This window comes from Colius striatus, chromosome 15 (genome assembly GCF_028858725.1).
Source record: "Colius striatus isolate bColStr4 chromosome 15, bColStr4.1.hap1, whole genome shotgun sequence".
Lineage (NCBI taxonomy): Eukaryota > Metazoa > Chordata > Aves > Coliiformes > Coliidae > Colius > Colius striatus.
Window position 1 is genome coordinate 21,312,754 of NC_084773.1, and position 18,706 is coordinate 21,331,459.

Below are 18,706 nucleotides of genomic sequence, written 5' to 3' on the forward strand. Positions count from 1 at the left end.
TCAGGGAGGTATGGCTTCCATCCTGGGATGAATTATCATGATAAGCACAAGGCCTGGGTGATGGCACAAGCTGGATCACAGTACCCAAATTACAGTGAAATAATCTCTTATGATGTTTTCAGTCCATGGAAAAAACAGATTTTGGTCCAAGCACCAAAACTCTAATCGCTAGTGGAGAACTCCAGCTGCTTTTACTGTTCACGCCTGTTTTATCCTGGCCCTGCTGCAAAATGCTCTGATCTGCTACGTCTGTCCAGCTCTGCTGCTACTCTCCCAACGTCCCCTTTCCCCAAGGGACATCCACATGCCTTCTCTGGTCATGGTGGTATTTGAATGGCACCACTTTGGAAACCATGGTTGTAGTAGCTTCTACCAAATGCAAGTAGCACTTCAACCAAAATACAAGGGGGAAAAAAAGCTGAAAATACAGTAAGGATTATAAACATACAGAGTTTTTTCAGGTGTTAAAATGCCTTAATAATTATTGGAAGATGTGTTGCTAATCCCTAGACAGCTCCATCTCAGTCCAGACCCAACTGGTGTCTGCCAGACCAGTTGCGTGGCAACATTACCATGTTGTGAGATTAAATTTGGCTGGGCTGAAACAGATGAAATCTATTGGTGTTGCTGCTGTGGGCTTTTTTTTACTGTTACAACAGTTGTGTTACTCTGACTGCACTGAAATATAATGTGTTGGAAATTAAGCAACCACTGTAGCTGTCTCTTATTAACACTTGAGGGCTGTAGCTGGCCTTGGCAGGGTGCACTACCACATGTGGGGTGCTGCTGGCCTGGTGTGTTAGGGGCCATGTGCTGAACAGCAGCTATCCTTGGTCAGGTATTTAGGAAGGAGGAATTAAAAGATTGCCCTAAAAAAAAATGTGCTGGAGTGGTTGAAACCAGGTATCAGAGATGTATGTCACATCACTCCTGAACTGGAAACGTGACAGGGCATGGACTGGCTGGCCAGCAAGGACTGGCAACAGGTACCTCCTCCATGGATGCTTTAGTTTTGGGATGAAGGGAACACCATCAGTTTGTTCCAGCATCCTCCAGATCTGCGTGTGTGGAAGAAAAACGCGCCTGGAGATCTTAAAATAGAACGAGATCGGCTGCGTTACTTCGGTTTCGGGAGTATGGGGTTACATCCAAACTCCTCCTCCTCCTCACCGGCTCCATTGGTATCCACCTTAGCGGGGAGGAGGATCTCTTTTCTATGTCAAAATCGGGATCATTACTGGCTTTTCGATGCAATAGCTTTGCTGGAATGCTCCTGCCCTTCCTTGTGCGGCTGTCGGCGCCGGGCGGCCCTCGAAGCGATCGCGCGGCCGCGCCGCTGCCCGCGGAGACACGGCGCCGGAGGAGGGGGAGCGGCAGGAGGGGGACGAGGATGCTCCAGTGGGGCTGAGCGAGTTTTTCCCCCCGCGGAGGCGCCTTCCGCGGGTGCTTCCGAGCCGCGGGCAGCCGCGCACCCCCGCGCCCGCCGCCCCCTCCCGCCGGCGGTACCCGCTCGCTGCCGCTGAGCTCCGGCCCCGGGGATCGGGGCTGCCTCGGCTCCCCCCTTCCCCGGCGACACCTGTAACCGCCCCCACCGGAGCCGGGGCCGTGCTGGCGGAGGGTCCGCTGCCGGCCGGCTCCATCCCCATCCCCGGGCCGGGCTCGGCCGCATCCTGCGCAGCGGCGGCGGGCGGGGCGGCGGAGGGGGCGGGGGGCGGAGAGGCTCGGCCACCATTTAAAGCGGCAGCGGCGCGGCGCGGCTCCCCAGTGCCGGGCTGCCGCGGAGCGCGGCGGAGGCAGCCGCGGGCAGGGCGGGCGGGAGCGGCCGAGCCCCCTCCCCCGCCATCCCGCCCCGCCGGCCCGGCCCCTCCGGGCTGCATGAAGGCGCCGGGGAAGCCGGGCGGGAGCGCGGGGCATCGCCCGGAGCATCATCGCCCGGGCGGCGGCGGCAGGAGCGGCACCATGGTCCGGCTGGGCAGGCTCCTGCGGCTCCTGACTCTGCTGAAGTTGCCCTGCTGCCTCTTGGAGTTGCTGCTCTGGGAGGCGGCCCAGGGCCAGGAGATGTACGCGCCCCACTCCATCCGTCTGGAGGGGGACATCACCCTGGGCGGCCTCTTCCCCGTCCACGCCAAGGGCCCCCCGGGCGTGCCCTGTGGGGACATCAAGAAGGAGAACGGTATCCACAGGCTGGAGGCGATGCTCTACGCCCTGGACCAGATCAACAGCGACCCGGACCTGCTGCCCAATGTCACGCTGGGCGCTCGCATCCTGGACACCTGCTCCCGAGACACCTACGCGCTGGAGCAGTCCCTCACCTTCGTCCAGGCTCTCATCCAGAAGGACACCTCCGACGTGAGGTGCACCAACGGGGAGCCGCCCGTGTTCGTCAAGCCGGAAAAAGTAGTTGGAGTGATCGGAGCGTCGGGAAGTTCGGTGTCCATAATGGTGGCAAACATCCTCCGGCTCTTCCAGGTAGGGCTGCGCGGCGGGTCGCGGAGCCTCTTCCCGGGTGGGCTGTGCCGTGCTGCGGGGCTCTGCCCGCCGCTTTCAACTCCCTCCTTGCCCCTTCAGCTGCTCCATTTGCTTCTCCTCGGAGCGTCTTCTTTTCCCTCCAGCCGCCCTCTGGGTTTCAGCATCCTCCCCTGTCTCCGTTCTCCACGGTACATGGCACTTTCTGGATTTATCGCCTCATTTGCAAGAAGCAATCTGGAAGGAAAGGTGGGGGGGGGAAGGAAAAAAAAATAGGCGATGATGGAGATGTGTTTGCGTTAGGGAGAAATATGGCTCGGCAGAGATGCAGGCGCAAGGCAGCGCGGACGGGCTGTGCGAGGGCAGGGTGCTGACAGCCGTCCCCGTGGGTCGGGAGCGGGGGAGTGGGTGGTATTTCCCCGGGATGGGGGGCTTTCCCCGGCGGCACTTGGCAGAGACGGGTCTGAGCTGGGCAACTCCAGGCACCCAGCCGCTCGCCGGGGCCGGAGTCCCTTTGCCCTCCCGAAGGAGAGTACGGAGCCAGCCCGGAGCCTCGATTGGAGAGAAGCGGCGGAGGAGACAGTGAGCGCGGCCGTCCCGGGGGCTGGGGGCGGCTGGCTGGGCTCCGGCGGCTCTCGCTAGCTCCGAGGGATGAGCAGAGCCGGCGGATTAAGGAACCGTGTGTGCGTGTGCGGGGGAGATACGCTGCAGCGCCTGCCCATCTCTCCCCTCATCGTGCCCCTCTCGGCCCCGGGGCTCGGCCTCACTGCCTGTCGGGGCTTAGAGACCTCTGTGTAATCCCCCGGACTACACCCCGTGTCCCTCTCCGGCGCCTCGAGTCCGGGAGAGGGCATCCGTCCGGGGCCGAGCCGGGGCTTGGGTCCCTGGCCGCGGGGGAGCGGGGGCTGGGGGCAGCGGAGCCCCCTGGGGAGCTGGCTGAAGCCGCGGGGCCCGGCAGCGATCGCGGGTGCGGTGACAGAGGCAGAACCGCCACCAGATGCATCGTGAGCAGCGGAGTTTTCGCTTCCTATCGTACGCCTTCGCGTGCGGAAGGTGGTTTTGGGGGGGAGGGAAACTGGTGATGGTATTTTTATTCTTGTGCAGCGGGCGGAGAGATTCCCCCGCTTTTCCCAGCTGGAAACTTGTGAGGTTTTCACGGCAAATCCACTCAGCGCTGTCGGCTGCCGTCCCCGCTCCTCATCCCCAGCTGGGCGGCGGTACCCGGGGCAGCCAGCGCCGGCGGGAGGAGCGGAGCGATGCTCCTTCTCCCATCGCTGCTCTCTCGCTGCCCGCCCGCGCCTCTCCTTCCTTTCCCCCGAGAGAACACCCAGAATCTGGTGATGTTTCCCTCGCCTCCCCCTTTTGGCAAATTCAAACGCGACTTGTGCCGCCGCTGGGCTCGGCCGTGTTGTGAATCTCCGAGCGATTTGTGCTTTGCCGTGCGGGGCTCGGCGTGGAGCGGCTGCTTGCGAGAGAGCAGCCCCGCTGGTGCGTGCGAGAGAGCCGGGCATCGCTCCGCTCACATCCACACTGCTCGCGTTACAAACACCCCTCCCCGGGCTGCAAAACTGATGATCTCATGTTCTACTTGAGCTGGAAGCCGAGGAGCTTGGAGGGACATGAGCAGGGATGAAGTTCTGCTCAAGTACTGGTTCAGCAGGCGCTGATCTGCTGTGGGCTTCCACCGGCCAGGAGGTTGAAATTAGCCAGATAGTCTCTACTGAATGTCATCATTCCAGAGCAAATCCTGGGCACTCTCTACTGTTATCTCGCTCAGAAGGAAATCCTGGGCACCGGGAGCCTTCTGTGTAATGGCACAGACCTGCAAAAGCTTTGGTGATACATTACGTAATGGAGTTTGCAGAAAATCAGACGTTTGGGCACTTTCTGCGGGGAGAGATATTTCTATAAATCCCAGCATGGGAATGTGTTGTGACTAAGCATCTGTTCAAAATTACTTTTTAACCAAGTCATCCAGAAAGCAGTAAGTGGTACCTACTGAGAGACATTTTACTCAATATGTATTTTACAGACTTCTCTAAGCAGATTTTTCATGCAGTAAAACGGTTCCCTATTGTCCCCTCCTCCTTCAAAACACAGTTCAGAACATGTCCCAGCCAGAGGGAAATAAAGAACTCTTTTGAGAGGAGAGCTGGACCTGTTAAGTGACTGAGTTCTGCTGTGTGGCAGTGGGTGTGGAGCTGTAAGTTATGAAGAAGAAAAAAGCCCATCCAACTACCCAACCACTGGAAACTAGTTAACCTAAATACTTTGTCAGGTGCATGGGCTGTTGCAGCCAGCTTGCTTAGCATGGGGCACTGTAGGCTTGCTGCCTGTGGCAGCGGAGGGAGGGTGGGTGAATGGCTCGTGAACACTGATTTTCATGCCCAAAGAGGCCCCTCCCTAACATCTCAGGTGAATATCTTTGAAGGCCTCTGCAAGGGAATCTTATGAGGGTTTACATGTTTCTGATGATATCTTGGAAGTATTGGTACCCAACCTTAATGTAGAGAGATGATCTAACCCATACAGAGCACAGTGGGGGTGGCTTCAGCCAGCTATTGATGCACTAGGGGCTTTCTCTCCAGGATGGGTGAGATGTAGGTTGTTCATCTTCCTCCCTGCGTGTGCAGTTGCTATGTCTCCCTGCAGCTCACTTGTCTGCTCCCAATTTGGCACAGAGGTTTGGAAGCATCTTTAGCTAATGCCAACAGGTTGATCAGTGGAGGAAATCAGTCGCGAGATCCTGTGTTTTGAGCTCGTCCCAGTAATTCCCGTTCGATGCCTTGTGGGAGCTTCCCTTTGTAAAAATATCATGTGAAGGATCTACATTTAGACTCGAGCTTTTTCCTGTGTGATGGAAGCAAAAGTCCCTCCCTCCACCTCTCTGTCTCTCTCCCCACTTATCTCTGAGTCACACTTTTGATGAAAGAGGAAAGGAATAGTCGTGGGGGGGGGACTTTAGGTGGAGCTGTGGGGATGGCATTGGGTCCCATAGCTGCTGTTGGAGTGAAGGGCAGCTCAAACCCTGACTCTGCCTCCTCAGACTGACGTGTTGCTGCTGATGGAGAGACACTGTCGGGGCTCAGGCGCAATCAGAGCAGGTCATGCTCCCTCTGAGTCACTCTGGGATGTGTTGGTGAGTTGGAGGTGGGGGTGGGAATTGCCATTGAGGATAGTCTGTCTCCACAGGCCAAGCATGTGAGGATTTCTCTTCCAAAATTACAACTAGTGAGAGATTCAGCTGCCCTGCAGAAGCGCAGGGGTGGGAGGAACCTGAGTTCAGTGTCATTGGCAGGAAGTTTGTGTACGAGTTACTCCAATGCAAATGTTCAGGAGCATCCCAGCTGGGCACCAAGGTCATCAGCATTAGACCCCTCCCCCTAGAGCCTTGTTGGATGTTTGAGTGGCTTCTGAGGACCATGCAGACAGGCTGTGTCATCTTGGGAAAGGCTGACCTGGGGGTACCTCTGCCTGAATGCTTTGGTTTTGCACCTTATTTAACCTTATCCTCCCCAGGAGCAGGGATGAGAGTGTGAAATAGCCGTTTCTGACTACACTCCCCTGTACCAAGAGGTCCTCTCCCCCAGGGGCTGTGGACAGGGAGGGATTGGTCAGCTGTGGACATGGGGAGCAGGGCTATGTGGGGCAGAGGTGCTCCCCCTGTGCCTTTCTGCAGGGCCTCAGCTCCATGCAGCAGAAGGGGTAACGTTGTGTGTGCTGGACTGTGGAGATGGAAATGCATAAATATTCAGGTATGTCAAATACAGTGACTTTTTCAACGTGCCATTCCATCAGAGCATGCCAATAAATAGCATGCTGGCTGTAAATTAAATATCTACTCTAAAAATAAACCAGAAACAATTTGGAAAGCTGTTTCCAAAGGCATCAGGGGGTTCAAGGCAAGACGTCTTTAGGCTGCTAGTTTTGCATTGTAAAAGATATTGCTGCCTCCCAGGGTCACAGCTTTCCTTTACAAATGGAACTCCATGAGGTTCAGTAGCTATGCTGACAAAAAAAAGGTGCCAACTGTTGCATCTATTTCATATTTTCTGGAGTAGAACCATGCCACATGGGCAATACCAGCACACTGGCTTCTGGCTTATTATTTTAATACTGGAAACCTCATTTTTGGGCTCCCTTAGAACTGCAGACTTCTCATTACAAGCTCTCCTAATGAACTAATTACCGCTTCAGGTGCCTGTCCTCAGTGGGTGCAACTTTAAATAGGCAATCAACAATTGTTCCTTCTTGGCTAAATGTCTTTTTTGCTGGTATCAGTGGTGGCTCTGCTGGCCCTTAGGGCTGGTAAAAAGCACCTCCAGGAACCTTTTAGGGGCCAGCATGGGGTAAAGGAGTACAATGAGATCAGGAGGGTGAGTTGAAGTCCCTCATATCCCCTGGGGGCTCTTGGCTGTGAGTCCACCCGTGGGCATCTTCCTAGCAGGTGAGAAAGACGAAGGGTTGCAATCCTGCCTTCTGCTCTAGTCACAATGAAGCTGGTAGAAACAAGGGACAGGGTGTGAGAGTGTAGCTCTGAGTTGGATGCTGCTTCTTTCTTAGAAGAGGGTGTGCATTTCCAAGAGTGAGGAGGATTTCCTCTGTGCCAAAGCGGCGGTGGCTGCCTGCAGCAACAGGCTGTGGCTGGCTGAGCTGCAGCGTCGCTGCCACGGCTGGTGATGGAGATTGTGGTTCTGTCTCAGCTGCTGGCTTAAGGGAATGAGATTTGGCTTTCAGTGCCTGTTCCTGCTGGCTTGGCAGCATGGGTATGGGGAAGGAGGATGAGGGCTGTATGAGAATAGCTTCCCAGAATGCCTGATCCCATAACTTCCAGAGATTCTTCTCAAATGTTTGGAGCAGTTTTGTGCTGCTGACCTGATCAGTGTCTCTGAGCTCCTCGACTCTGCAGCAGAAGTGTTTGCAAACATCGTTCCTTCCTCTGGCTTGTTTGAGTTTCCCACAGCAATCTGGGATATCTGTTTGTGCATGTTCTGGGTTTGAAGCCAAAGGCTTGTTGCTGAGCCCCCATCCTGCTGAACTTGACTTAAAGAAGCACAGGGGGGATGCTGGAATGTATCAGCTTCTCCAGGGAAAGCAAGTATTCAGCAAGTGCATTTGTGCAATTCCCAATTTACTGTTTGAAATGAAATAAGGTGACCTCTTTGGAATGACAAATGGAGGGATCATTTCAAGGCATTAATTTTTATGAAAGAAATATTGATCTGGTTTTGAATCCTGTAACACTAACACCCTAAAACTACATGCACTGTAGCCTGTGTTTTATTATATCAAATGAGTTTGGCTTGGAGGCATTAAAAACATCCAACACAATACTCTACATCACAATATCAGATGTTGTTATTTCTGTTTATAGTGATGTTGAGATTAATCTCAAAGAGTGACAACGCTGACTGTCCCAGACATGGGACTGTGATGAGTTTTATCATAATATTGGAAGATGTGAAGCATGTAATTAAGGCTGTTTGGAGAGCGTGGAATCCAATATAGTCAGGTCATTAGTGTGGTGGAATGGGTATCCAGGCAGAGAGAAATCTGAAGAAAAACAAGTATTTCCAAAGCCTTCATCATTCCTGATGATTCACAAGGTCCTACAAAGCCCTTCTTGTGGAAGCAGTAGAGATGTTCTGAATCATCACCAATTTAGCTGAGAAAAACCCATGGACCACTGAGATATGGGAGCCCTGCCCTGCCTCAGGCCACTGCTCACTCCTGCACTGTCACCATCACAGCTTGCACCTTGCTGGAGTGACACTCATTACCTGGTGGAGCTTGCCTGGTTCTTCCATGCTCTCCTACTACGTCAGGAACAGACTTCATGTGACAGCAATTAGTATGTAGGAATGGTATAAAAGTTCTCCCCTGTCCCCACATCACATATATATGTTTATATATATTTATGCTGTAAACATAAGTGACCTGACTTTTAGTGTCTTGCCTAGGGGTAAGGCTGGGAAGGGGAGAGCAAGCACCAGTGTGGGGCCATGGTGGGCAAGGATGGGACAGAGCTGGGCTCTGCTCTCCTCAGCTGCTGTTGCTGTCAGGGTGCTGACACTCCTCCTTGTTTGGCCCTTTGATTCTGTCTGTCTCACATCATTGTGATTCTAGGACTCAGAAGGACCAATGATGTGTGATTAATAGAGAAAAGATGTGATACAGAGCCCCCTCAAAGGCATTCAGCAATGCAGTCAATGGATTGTGTTCAGACTTGTCTGTTCCTACCCAGGGAGTGGAGAAAGGGCAGAAACCATGATAGGAAACGATGAAGAATGTGGAGAGGTTGGTGTATGGCTGGTGCAGGGTGAAAGAGTGCTGGTAGGAATATGCTCTGCAGAATCAGCTCTCCCTCTTCTCCCACCAGCAGAAGCCTCAGGTCTTCCCCCAACAGCTGGGGTAGCTCTCTGGATCCTGGCAGGGCAGAGGGGATGGACAGCAGGGCTGTGCTGGCTCTTTCTTTTGTGACAGGCTGCTGGCCATGTGCCTGCCACCTTCATCTCTGCCTTAGAGGCTGCTCTGTTGGACCAAAGGGAGAGTCAAGGTCAGGGTGAAGGAGCTGAGGTGGTCACTGCAGTGTGTTGTCCTGGCAGGGGAAGCAGGCAGGGTCAAGTTCAGCCCAGATCAGTGCCAAGAGGATTCCCAGGGAGAGGACAACCCCCCTGTCAGCAGGTAACTGGCACAGGGCTGCTCACCTTAGCCCAAGGGCAGTGCCTTGCTGGAGCTGCTTTGCTGCCTCCAGTTCAAACGGCAGATAATCTGGACTTGGCTTTGGTGTGGTCCCTGTGCTCCCCTGCCTGCTGTAGATATGCCCTCAGATCTTGCTCTTACAGTTTTACAGCTGTTTTTGGCTTTTCACTTGCGGGTATAACAACTGCTGACAAAGCCAAAACCTTAGGATGTACTTGTCCTGAAATATGACTGTGATCCAGGTTCTCCTCAGGTGAGTTGATACAAATCCCTGTCTAGAGGCTGGAGAGTTAGAGGCTGCACGTTTTGGTGGCCCACAGCAGGAGGCAGGTGACAGCCTGGCAGGACTGGTGGGGTTCAGGGATACAGCCCCACGGGATGAGGGAGCATCAGCCCTGCCGGTGCTGCAGCTTTGTGGGAGCTGAAGGGCCATCCCAGCTCCCTCCTTGGCACGGGGAAAAGTTGGATGTCCTGTGGTTGCTGGGGCTGTGCAGGGCTTGCTGGGAAAAGTCACTCTTTCTGTTCATGAACCAAATTTCAGCTGTAGAAGTGATGGTGTAAAAGTGAATACAGACCCCTGCATGGGATTTTTATAGCAGCCATTTATGACTATACTACACAAAAGCCCCAATCTGGTTTTTCATAGAAGAGTGCCCATAGGTAAATAGGACTGTAAATCCAAAGGCACACTTCTCTTAGCACAGATTTCCAGCGTTTTCTTTGGATGCTCCAGCACTGGCTGATGTTGGTGAGAAGGCAGCAAGCTGTGAATGGGGATCTTGCTTAGAGAGTTTGAGGCATCCCTTTGTCCTGGTACCATCCCCTCATCCTCCTACTACAGCCCCTCAGCAGCTCTCCTCCTGTTTTCTGGGGGCAGAGGTTATTGCTGTGGCTCCTGACACTGACTCCTTCAGTGGTTGTTCTCTGGATTTGTGGTGATGGAGCCAGGCTGTCCCCAGCAGATGTCTGGCTACCTTATTTTATAAACTCTTCTGAAGAATATTCTACAACCTCCAGGAAAGACTGGGGTTTATTTTCCCTCTTAATAGTCAGCATTTATCCTCTGTGCTGGAAGTTGCCCTGGGTTTGTTTTGACTCTACTTTCACAGCAGGCAATGAGGCTGAAGTGCAAGGCAGGGTGCAGTGGGTATCTTCCTGAAGCAAGCCTTCTGCTCCCCTGCCCGTGCTGGAAGCTGGGTACAAACAGGAGAGCGTTTGAATGCTTTTGTGGGAGAGATTTATCTGCAAGATTAACCTTCACTCGGCTGGGACCTGTGAAACTCCATCTCTGCTGCATTTGAGCTCGAGATCCTAGCCTAAATTTCCAGAGATCTGGCTGGTTACTGGTGGGTATTTTAAATCCTGCCTCGTCCCAGTGATGCATTTCCAGTCTAGACTACCTGTCTTAAACAACAGCCCAAGGAAAATCCCACAAGAAGCCTGCTTCCACAGTAGCCCTTGTTTAGAGAACTCAACATTTCCCCAATGCAGGAAACAATACAATCCCAATTCTCTCTGCTCAGTATCTTTGATGGAGAGGGCTGAGGGTTCAGCATCTCAGGAGACCTTTGTGCCTACATGGTCTCTGATGGAAATGCTCAGGTTTGATGCCTTGCAAGTTTGTTTTCCCTGCTGCCATTTCAGAATGTGAGTGAAGCACATTCTGCCAGCTCACATGCACAAGATTTTCTAATAAATTTATTATTTCATAAATATTTTAATAACAGTAATTATGCATTCATCAGAATGGAGATTTGTTTCAATGTCATTAAATCCAGCCTCATAATTATATGCATGGTATTTCTGCACACAGTAGAAGCTGAGTGCAATTGCTTTGTAAACCTCTTGCAGCACTTGGCGACACGGGAGGAATTTCCATCTTTGCAGGATCTCCAGCTGTTGGCACGTTCAATACAGCAAGAGGAGCGGGACAGCAGGCAATTTTTCTTCTCTGAGAAGGGAGGATTTGGGCTTCAAGAGCTGCAGCAGGCTTCTATTTCCAGCAATAGCAACAAATGAGCTCCTTATTGTGAGATCACAGATGAAATGCAAATTGTGAGATGCAGAGGTGCTGGTTTTGCCAAAGCTGCCCTGATGGTGCTGAGAGCTCAGAGCCTTTTGGGGGGAGGCACTCTGGTTTGTGCACACTGTGGCACCCACCACTGCCTGATGGGCTGTCAGAATGCTGCTAAGATTGAGTTCACTTTTGCAATCCATCTAGAAATCTGTGCTCTTTCTGAATGCAAATTTGTTTTCAGGTATCTAAACACAGGCAAGTTACCAAAAGTTCTGCTGCTGCCTGAGGGAGCTTGACTACACCAACGAAAAGCCTGATGGCAAATTCCCTCTTTGCTGTCAGTATGGCCCCTTATCCTGGGAGAGCCAGGTGTTTGCTGCTTCCTCAGTCCCTCTGTTTGGTAAACACAAGGTGGGTGGTCAGCTTCATCAGCATTTTTGTTTTCAGTTGTGATAGCAGAGACCACTCAAGTTTAAGCCCAGTAATACAAGACCCCATGTAACACTCTTGAAACACCAAGGACAGGCAGAAGCACATCTTCTCTGGTCTAAAAGTGGAACAAAGAGTGTCTTTTTAGTTTTCAGGATGAGCTCAGCTGGCTGCAGATGTGTGACTGATCTCTAGTGCCCATCCTGAATCCTGACAGTGTATCCCATGTATCTCAGTACCGAATTTCCACCTTAAAACTAAAAATCAGAGGCAACTTGATTGACTCCCACGTATCAGCCTGTATCTTGTGGATCTCAAGGACAGAGTTTAGTATTCACTGTGTTACATTCTCCATTGATTGCCCAGTCCCCAGCCTTCAGCATTTGAATTTTCTTTGACACTTGGGTCCATAACCACCTCTCCTGTGCTGTGACACGTGCTCTGGCTCTGTCCAATCCTTGCTGCTGCTGCTCTCCCCATAACACCTCAAAGTCCAGGCCCTGCATTTCTGCTGATGCAGCCAGAACAACCTGGGCTGCCTCCTCACCTTCCTGTCCTTCTGTTGTATATGAAATGGAGTTGCTAAAGGCCTCTCAGGAGTATTGTTGCCTTCCTTATTGTGTCTGTTTCTCTTGCATTTTCTATCCCTACCCCCAGGGATAACCCTCCCCACCCTGCCTGCACTCACATGAGGATGTGTTGGGACCACAGCTTCCCTGAGGACCCCCATCTCTTCCTGGTTAACAAGGGCTGAGGGCATAGCTGGGTTATTCAATTTAAAGTGATTCTGTATGGTTGTGGACCAAGTTTATGGCTAATGGATGTCAGTGGAGCTCTGACAGCTTACACCAGCTCAGGCTGTGGCTTTCTATGTATTTATCCCCTTTGGAAATGGGTACATTCCCCAGTTCTGTGATCTTTGGGGCATCAAGTGTGCTGAGATGCCCTTAGTGTGTGGTTGTTTCTCAGGGCAATGCACAGTGAAGAGATGACTATAAACCAGTGAGTTATTGGTTAGCATAATGGACAGCTGAAAGCTAATATGTTCCCTCATTGTCTTGAATGTCATGACAGCTCATGAGAGCAGAGGCAGCATCACCACCACTGTCAGTTGTGCTAGTGCCTTCCTGCTGGAGAGACAGGACTAAGTGCTCAGGGTTGTTTTCCATGCTGATCCCATCAAGACAAAGTCATAATAGGTAGGATGAAGGCCAAATCCTATTTAATAAAAGAATGGCAGGAATGAATCAAAAGTTAAAGGGAAACTGTCAACTCAAATTTGGCTGGAAATTGTTTCTTTTATGGAAACAAAATCCAGCCCTAATAGAGATTTGAGTGATTTTTGAAGAAGGTGATTTTGTGGTACCTCCTTGAATGCACAGACATGATATTGACAATAAAAATTAATTAAGTGACTTTGTGGTTTTGTCGTTTTTCTATCTGACAGCAGGAGAGAAAATCTCAGTGTCAGTGATGCAAAGGAAATTGTCTTTTCCAGGTGGGTGTACCATTACTACAGTGAAGCATTTGCAAAGTTAGGAAAGGCCTTGATTCCCCAGCAAGTCTGTGGCAAGTGGGAGCTCCCTGCCTGTTAACAGTGCTTGAAAACAACTCCTGTAGCAGGGTGTTAGTGACCTAGGCAAAGGGATTTGTGTGCTCTGTGGGATTTGGGAAGTTGACACAAATAATTTTCCATCTGCCTGCAGCAACCATGATGGCACAAGTCCTCAGGGAATTACAGCTTGTTTCCACTTTGTTAGCTACTATGTGGAAATGGAGAAATTACTTCTTCAGTCTTGATGGAGGATGCCCAGGAATGCTGCTGGAGTGAGTCCGTAAGACAGGGAGACACATCCCAGCGTGGGACCAGGCGGATGCTGCCCAGGGCTGCAGAGCAGAGGTGCTGAAGGCCATGGAAAGGCAGCTTTACCTCTCTGTGGATGGGTTTTTGTGATATGGGAGGCTATGAAGGGCATTAAATCCATGAAGAAAAGAAAGAAGTCATATTTTTTTCCCCCCACCTGAGATAAATGTATTTTTCTAGAGTCAAACTGCTCCTGAAGAAGCCTCCAGAGCCTGGGCTTTATTTTCTCAGGACGAGTCTTCTTAAGTGTGAGAAGCAAATAGATCCCTCTAAGCACAAAAGCACTAAGGAATGAGGCTGATAACTCTTCTACAAAATGTCCTGCTCAAGACAAGCAAAGCTGCTGCTGCTGCTCTCTCTGAGAGATCCATCTGTTAGTGAAATAATAGCTGCTTAATCAGATGTGCATTGTATGGCTGCGTTGGTGACAGATGCACGTGTGTGAGACGGAGCAGCGATGCTGAGCTGGAACCCTGCATGTCACATTTGCATATGGAACAATTCTGTCCTGGTTATCACAACCCAGCACGTGATCCCAGCTCAAAACTCTTTCCAGCCCCAGTGAAGAGGCCAAGTGCAGAGTTAGAGCTGGGCTGTCAGCTGTGGCACTGCAGCCTGACCTTGGAGCAGATCTGGGGCTCCTCTGGCAGGGAACGGGGCAAGGAAGTGCTGTGGCAGCAAAGTACCTGAGGCCTGTCATTCAGCCTGGAAAACTATGCAAAAAGTTGCAAGAAGTTACCAAAAATAGTTGCACAGGGTGAACTCGCTGACCTGCGGCGCCTCTGTGCACGAAACGATTATCTCCAGTTTTATGCAGTGGTTTATTTATACACACTGCTTTGGCTTTCCTTTTGCCACTTTCTCAAATTGCATTTTTTAGCAATGAATGTATGTTGTTCTCATCCCTCCCTCCCCTGTTCCTCACTCCTAAGCAGTCTGGAAAATTGTTCTGACAGTTGATCCTAAACTCCAGGGTGAATTTTAGACAAGATGCTGTTGGCTTCATGAAATGAAGGGGGTTTTTTTCCTTGTTGCATTATAAAGGTATCATTGAACTAGCCAAACTAGCACACTGTTCTGTTTGTCTTTCTGACTGCTCTTGAAGAGTATGTTAACTCTTAGCACTTAAATAATAGTGAATATGGCACACATTAAATATAAGGAAAAGTAATGAGGTATAGCTTAAACACACAGCTGGGAGGAAATACAATCTTTCTCAATTGAACTCTGTACTGCTCATGAATCTTTTTGTCATGTTTTTTGACTGAGAATTGGAGTTTTTTCAAATGCTCCATGAAGACAAATTAAAAATGCCAGTGACTGAGTGAAAAGAAACTGCACTGAGGTTTCTGCTGCTTTACCTCTCAGTTTTATGCTTTGTGTTATAGCTGGTATCCTGAAAATATCTTGGTGCCACTGTGATTTGCTGGGAGGTGAGATGGAGTCTGGGCTATAGTGCTGGTTTGCTGCAGCGTGAGCTGGGGAAGGGTGGGAAGCACCCTGGGCTTTGGAGGGGCTGGGGATTGTCAAAGCCAGGAAGGGGGAATAAAGCACGTTTGCAGTTGCTTCCATTTTCATTTTATCCCAGCCTGTGTCTGCAAACCAAATGATTATATTGATTCTTACTGTAAAACTTCATAACCTGTTTGGTTTGTAACTGGTGATGGTCTCTTGAAGCGTGTTTCAATGGTGAAAATTAAAGTTAGAGTTAATTACCCTGTCTGTCTGTGGTCAGCTTTCTTACTGCACCGGTGCTCTTGGGTCATCCTTGTCCCATGGTCTGTGCTTGCAGTTCCTTAAGGTCAGTTCCTTGTTTCCTTTGGGATGGCTACATCCCTGTCAGCTTTGGTTGGCCAGTGGGCAACTTAGGGATGCTCTGGCTCTCCTGCATTGGGAGTGCTTTCTCATGGCCTGTGGTGTTCCCCTGGTGACACTGGAGGCTAGTGGATGATACAGGACTGAGTGACTCCCTTGGAAACCTACAGCATGTCTTCCTGTGCTTAGTGAAACAGCCAGGCTGCTTATCACAGGGAAGGGGCATACTCAGGAATAAATGACAGCCTGTCACTGCACAGGACAAAATACTCTTACAAAGGCTACCAATTTTAAACATAGAAACCAGGTAGAAAATCGACTTGAAGGTACAGAGCTCTCAGATGGGAATTGGTCCTAATGGGCCTTGAGTTGTGCTAGGAGTGGAGGGCTGTGAGCTCAGCCAGGGCAGCTAGCTGCAGGGGGGAGCAAAGTTACTGCTCTCATCTATCTCCCCTTATCACATTTATTTTTATTCTGAGTTTGGACAAAGAACTCTCTCAGACTTGAACTTCTCCTTGTCTGGTTGCTGTGAGGGGCTGCAGGTAGCCAGGCCAGGGGTGGTGGGGCAATCATCCCCCAAAACACAGCTGCTCTATAGGACTTGCTTTGCTTAGTGAATATTTGCATCATATGAAATCTGCTGGGACTAGATTACAGATCAGATTTCTGAAATAGTCTGTTTTCCTTAACAGTTACAGTGTAGTGTGTGCTCATAAACCCAAACCCACTGGCAGATGCAAACCCCACAAAGCACTTTGCCTTGGGTTGTTCTTTTAAGGCATACTGCTTATCTTAACTTCAGGCATCACAGGTATGATAAAAATTGATGACTTTTCAACATTCCATTTCTTGGCTTGAGGATCCCAGTTGATCAGGAGGATGATGCATGTTACTTTGGCAATGAAGTATCATTTTGGTCAGATGGTGCTGGTGTTGTCATCAGCTCTCACATAATGGTAGACAGAGTTGTGATGAAGTTTGGTTCCTGCATTGGCTACTATTTGTGTCTGAAGCAGCTTTGGGCATCAATCAGGAGCAGTGTGGATGAATACAGAGCTATGAGAGTCTTAACCCATGAGGATTAATGCCATTTTTTTTTGGCAGCACAAATCAATGATATCTTTAACTTTTGTGTAAGAAACTTTATCCCTAAGTGTTAGAAGTAAAACCTTTCTCAGCTTCTATAAAGGTAGGAGGTTGTTAGTGGGGTTCTGTTAGAACCAGCTGGCTGATGTCAGTTTGAACTGACAACACTGTCACAATCCAACCCATGGAGATTTTGGATGGATCCTGAGAGAATCACAGAATCTCAAGGGCTGGAAGGGACCTTGATCCAGTGCAACCCCCCTGCCAGAGGAGGACCACCTAGAGTAGGGCACACAGGAGCTCATCCAGGTGGGTCTGGAATATCTCCAGAGAAGGAGACTCCACAGCCCATCTGGGCAGCACAGGAAGGCAAATATGTTTGAGCTTTGGGGTTTTTTCTTTGTATTTAAATGAACTTCTCAGGTCAATTAGTTGAAAATTTTCTCCCACTTTGCACTTTATGGTTATGTATCTCCCAGTGAGTCTGTAAATTCACACCTTGTTGACAGGAACACTATTCTGGGGAGCAGTGATCACAGCTGTGATGGTAATGTGTCTAACCAAGAGCATCTAGGAGGTCCTGATGAGACAGGAGTACTGCACTGGAAAAAACAAGAGATAAAGCCGCCTAGATAAAAGGAGAAATGTGATCATCCACTTTGGGTTTGGAGGACTGGCATGGTTTGGAAAGAAGCCCCCTATCCAGTCAGAAAAACTGAAAACTTCAGATTTTAACAAAAAAATGCAGACATCAGCCCCCCCCCCCAAAAGGCTGAAAACTCAGAAACACTGTGAAGTTTTAATTGTTTGAATTAATTACAGTTATTTGAGTGGAAGTGTAGGTTCTTGACAGTCACTCCTGGCTACTGAAGCTAGGAGCATTGAAAAGTCCTGCAGGCACAGTGGCAAAGGCAGGAAAATTGCAAAGATCTAAATGTGCCAGAAGATGCTCAGGACAACTCTCAAGGTTTTCTCCAGTATGGGAAGGAGCCTAAACTTGAAAGCAAGTGTTTATAAGCAACTGTTAAATTTTGACTTGGTGGATTTTGTTGCTTTGACAAGTTAAAGGTAGGTGTTAAACATAAAGAGGAGGCATGCTTTCCAGTTTAAAAGTACTCACCAGTACAAAAAGCTGTTGCAATTGGATTACAATGGTGCTCACATGGTGTGTAAGCCTGAGGGTAATTCAGGTGTGTGACCCCAGCTGGGGAGCCATGTGGACCTGTCGCTTCCATGGGTTTCCACTTTTCGACTCTCTCTCTCTCATATTTAGTTCACTAATCCAGCACTTGGTTATTTTGGCATCCCAAGTGCTTGATCCTCTTCAAATAGTTGACATCCTCTCAGTGCATTAATTCCTCTCTGGCATGAGGATGATAAGGTATTGATGAGAAAACCTGGAAGATTAAGGCTTGAATTGAGTAAGAGTTGGACTAACCTTAATTAATGCATGTTACTGTTTCTTACATGACAGTTTATCTGCTCTTAATTAATGTTGTTAAAAGTACATTATAGATACATGATTATAGACTTCTTTGACAAAGCCAGGGGCTGGTGAGTGGCTGTCAGCAGGCAAGGAGAGGTGTACTTAGATGGCGAGAGAAGAAAGGCAGTTACATCCACACCCCGGGAATCAAAGGAGATGACTACAGGCTCTTGCTGACCTCTCTGCCTCTGAGATAAATTGAACCAAGCAGCCTAGTGAGTCTTTTTTCAGTTTTGCCAGTTTTTATTGACTCCTGTAATTGTCCTAATGAGACACTGCATTTAAGTTGTCTGGTCTCCCCACCCACTAGTTTTCCTCTGGCTTTTCCTAAGGTCTGGGTTTTCACACACTCTGCTCAAACACAGTCCTTTACATTAACAGTTTTAAAGCAACAGTTTCTCCTATATCTGGTAAAAAGTGTTCTCTGGGGAATTGTGCTTCAAACAGGGAAATTGTATATTTCATTATCAAGAAGGTTTCAGGCTTTATCAGAGTCTTTTTGTTATAGTTGTCAAGGAGGTTTTTATTATCATTGCCAAATTGAATAATGGGGAGGAACCTGTTCCCTGCTCTTTGTGCAAGAACTGAAACTTAAATCCAGATAACTCTGCTCTGTTTGTAAAAGTGACTTTTGAAGGTTAATTGCATTAAAATCATTGGAAGTGCAGCTTTACTGCTTTGTCTGAATTGGATAGCCAGGGGTTTTGCAAGTGTAACTAGAGAAGATTGAACCCAACTTTGAAATGTAGATCAAATATCTGGTAGTTACTTTCCAGGGACTTTCAGTTACTTTCCAGATTGATTCTGACTTCCTGGAAATCAGAAGAAATCTTCTCTTAAC

General features: G+C 49.6%; 1 protein-coding gene across 1 annotated transcript in view; it reads left to right on the forward strand.

Moving 5' to 3' along the window:
* Positions 1 to 1,959: 1,959 nt before the first annotated feature.
* The window catches only part of GRM7 (glutamate metabotropic receptor 7), a 247,709-nt gene continuing 230,962 nt past the window's right edge, over positions 1,960 to 18,706 (forward strand). The window contains exon 1 of the mRNA XM_062008216.1: positions 1,960 to 2,469. Within this exon, the coding sequence (XP_061864200.1) occupies positions 1,960 to 2,469 (510 nt within the window). The remainder of the gene's footprint in view (positions 2,470 to 18,706) is intronic.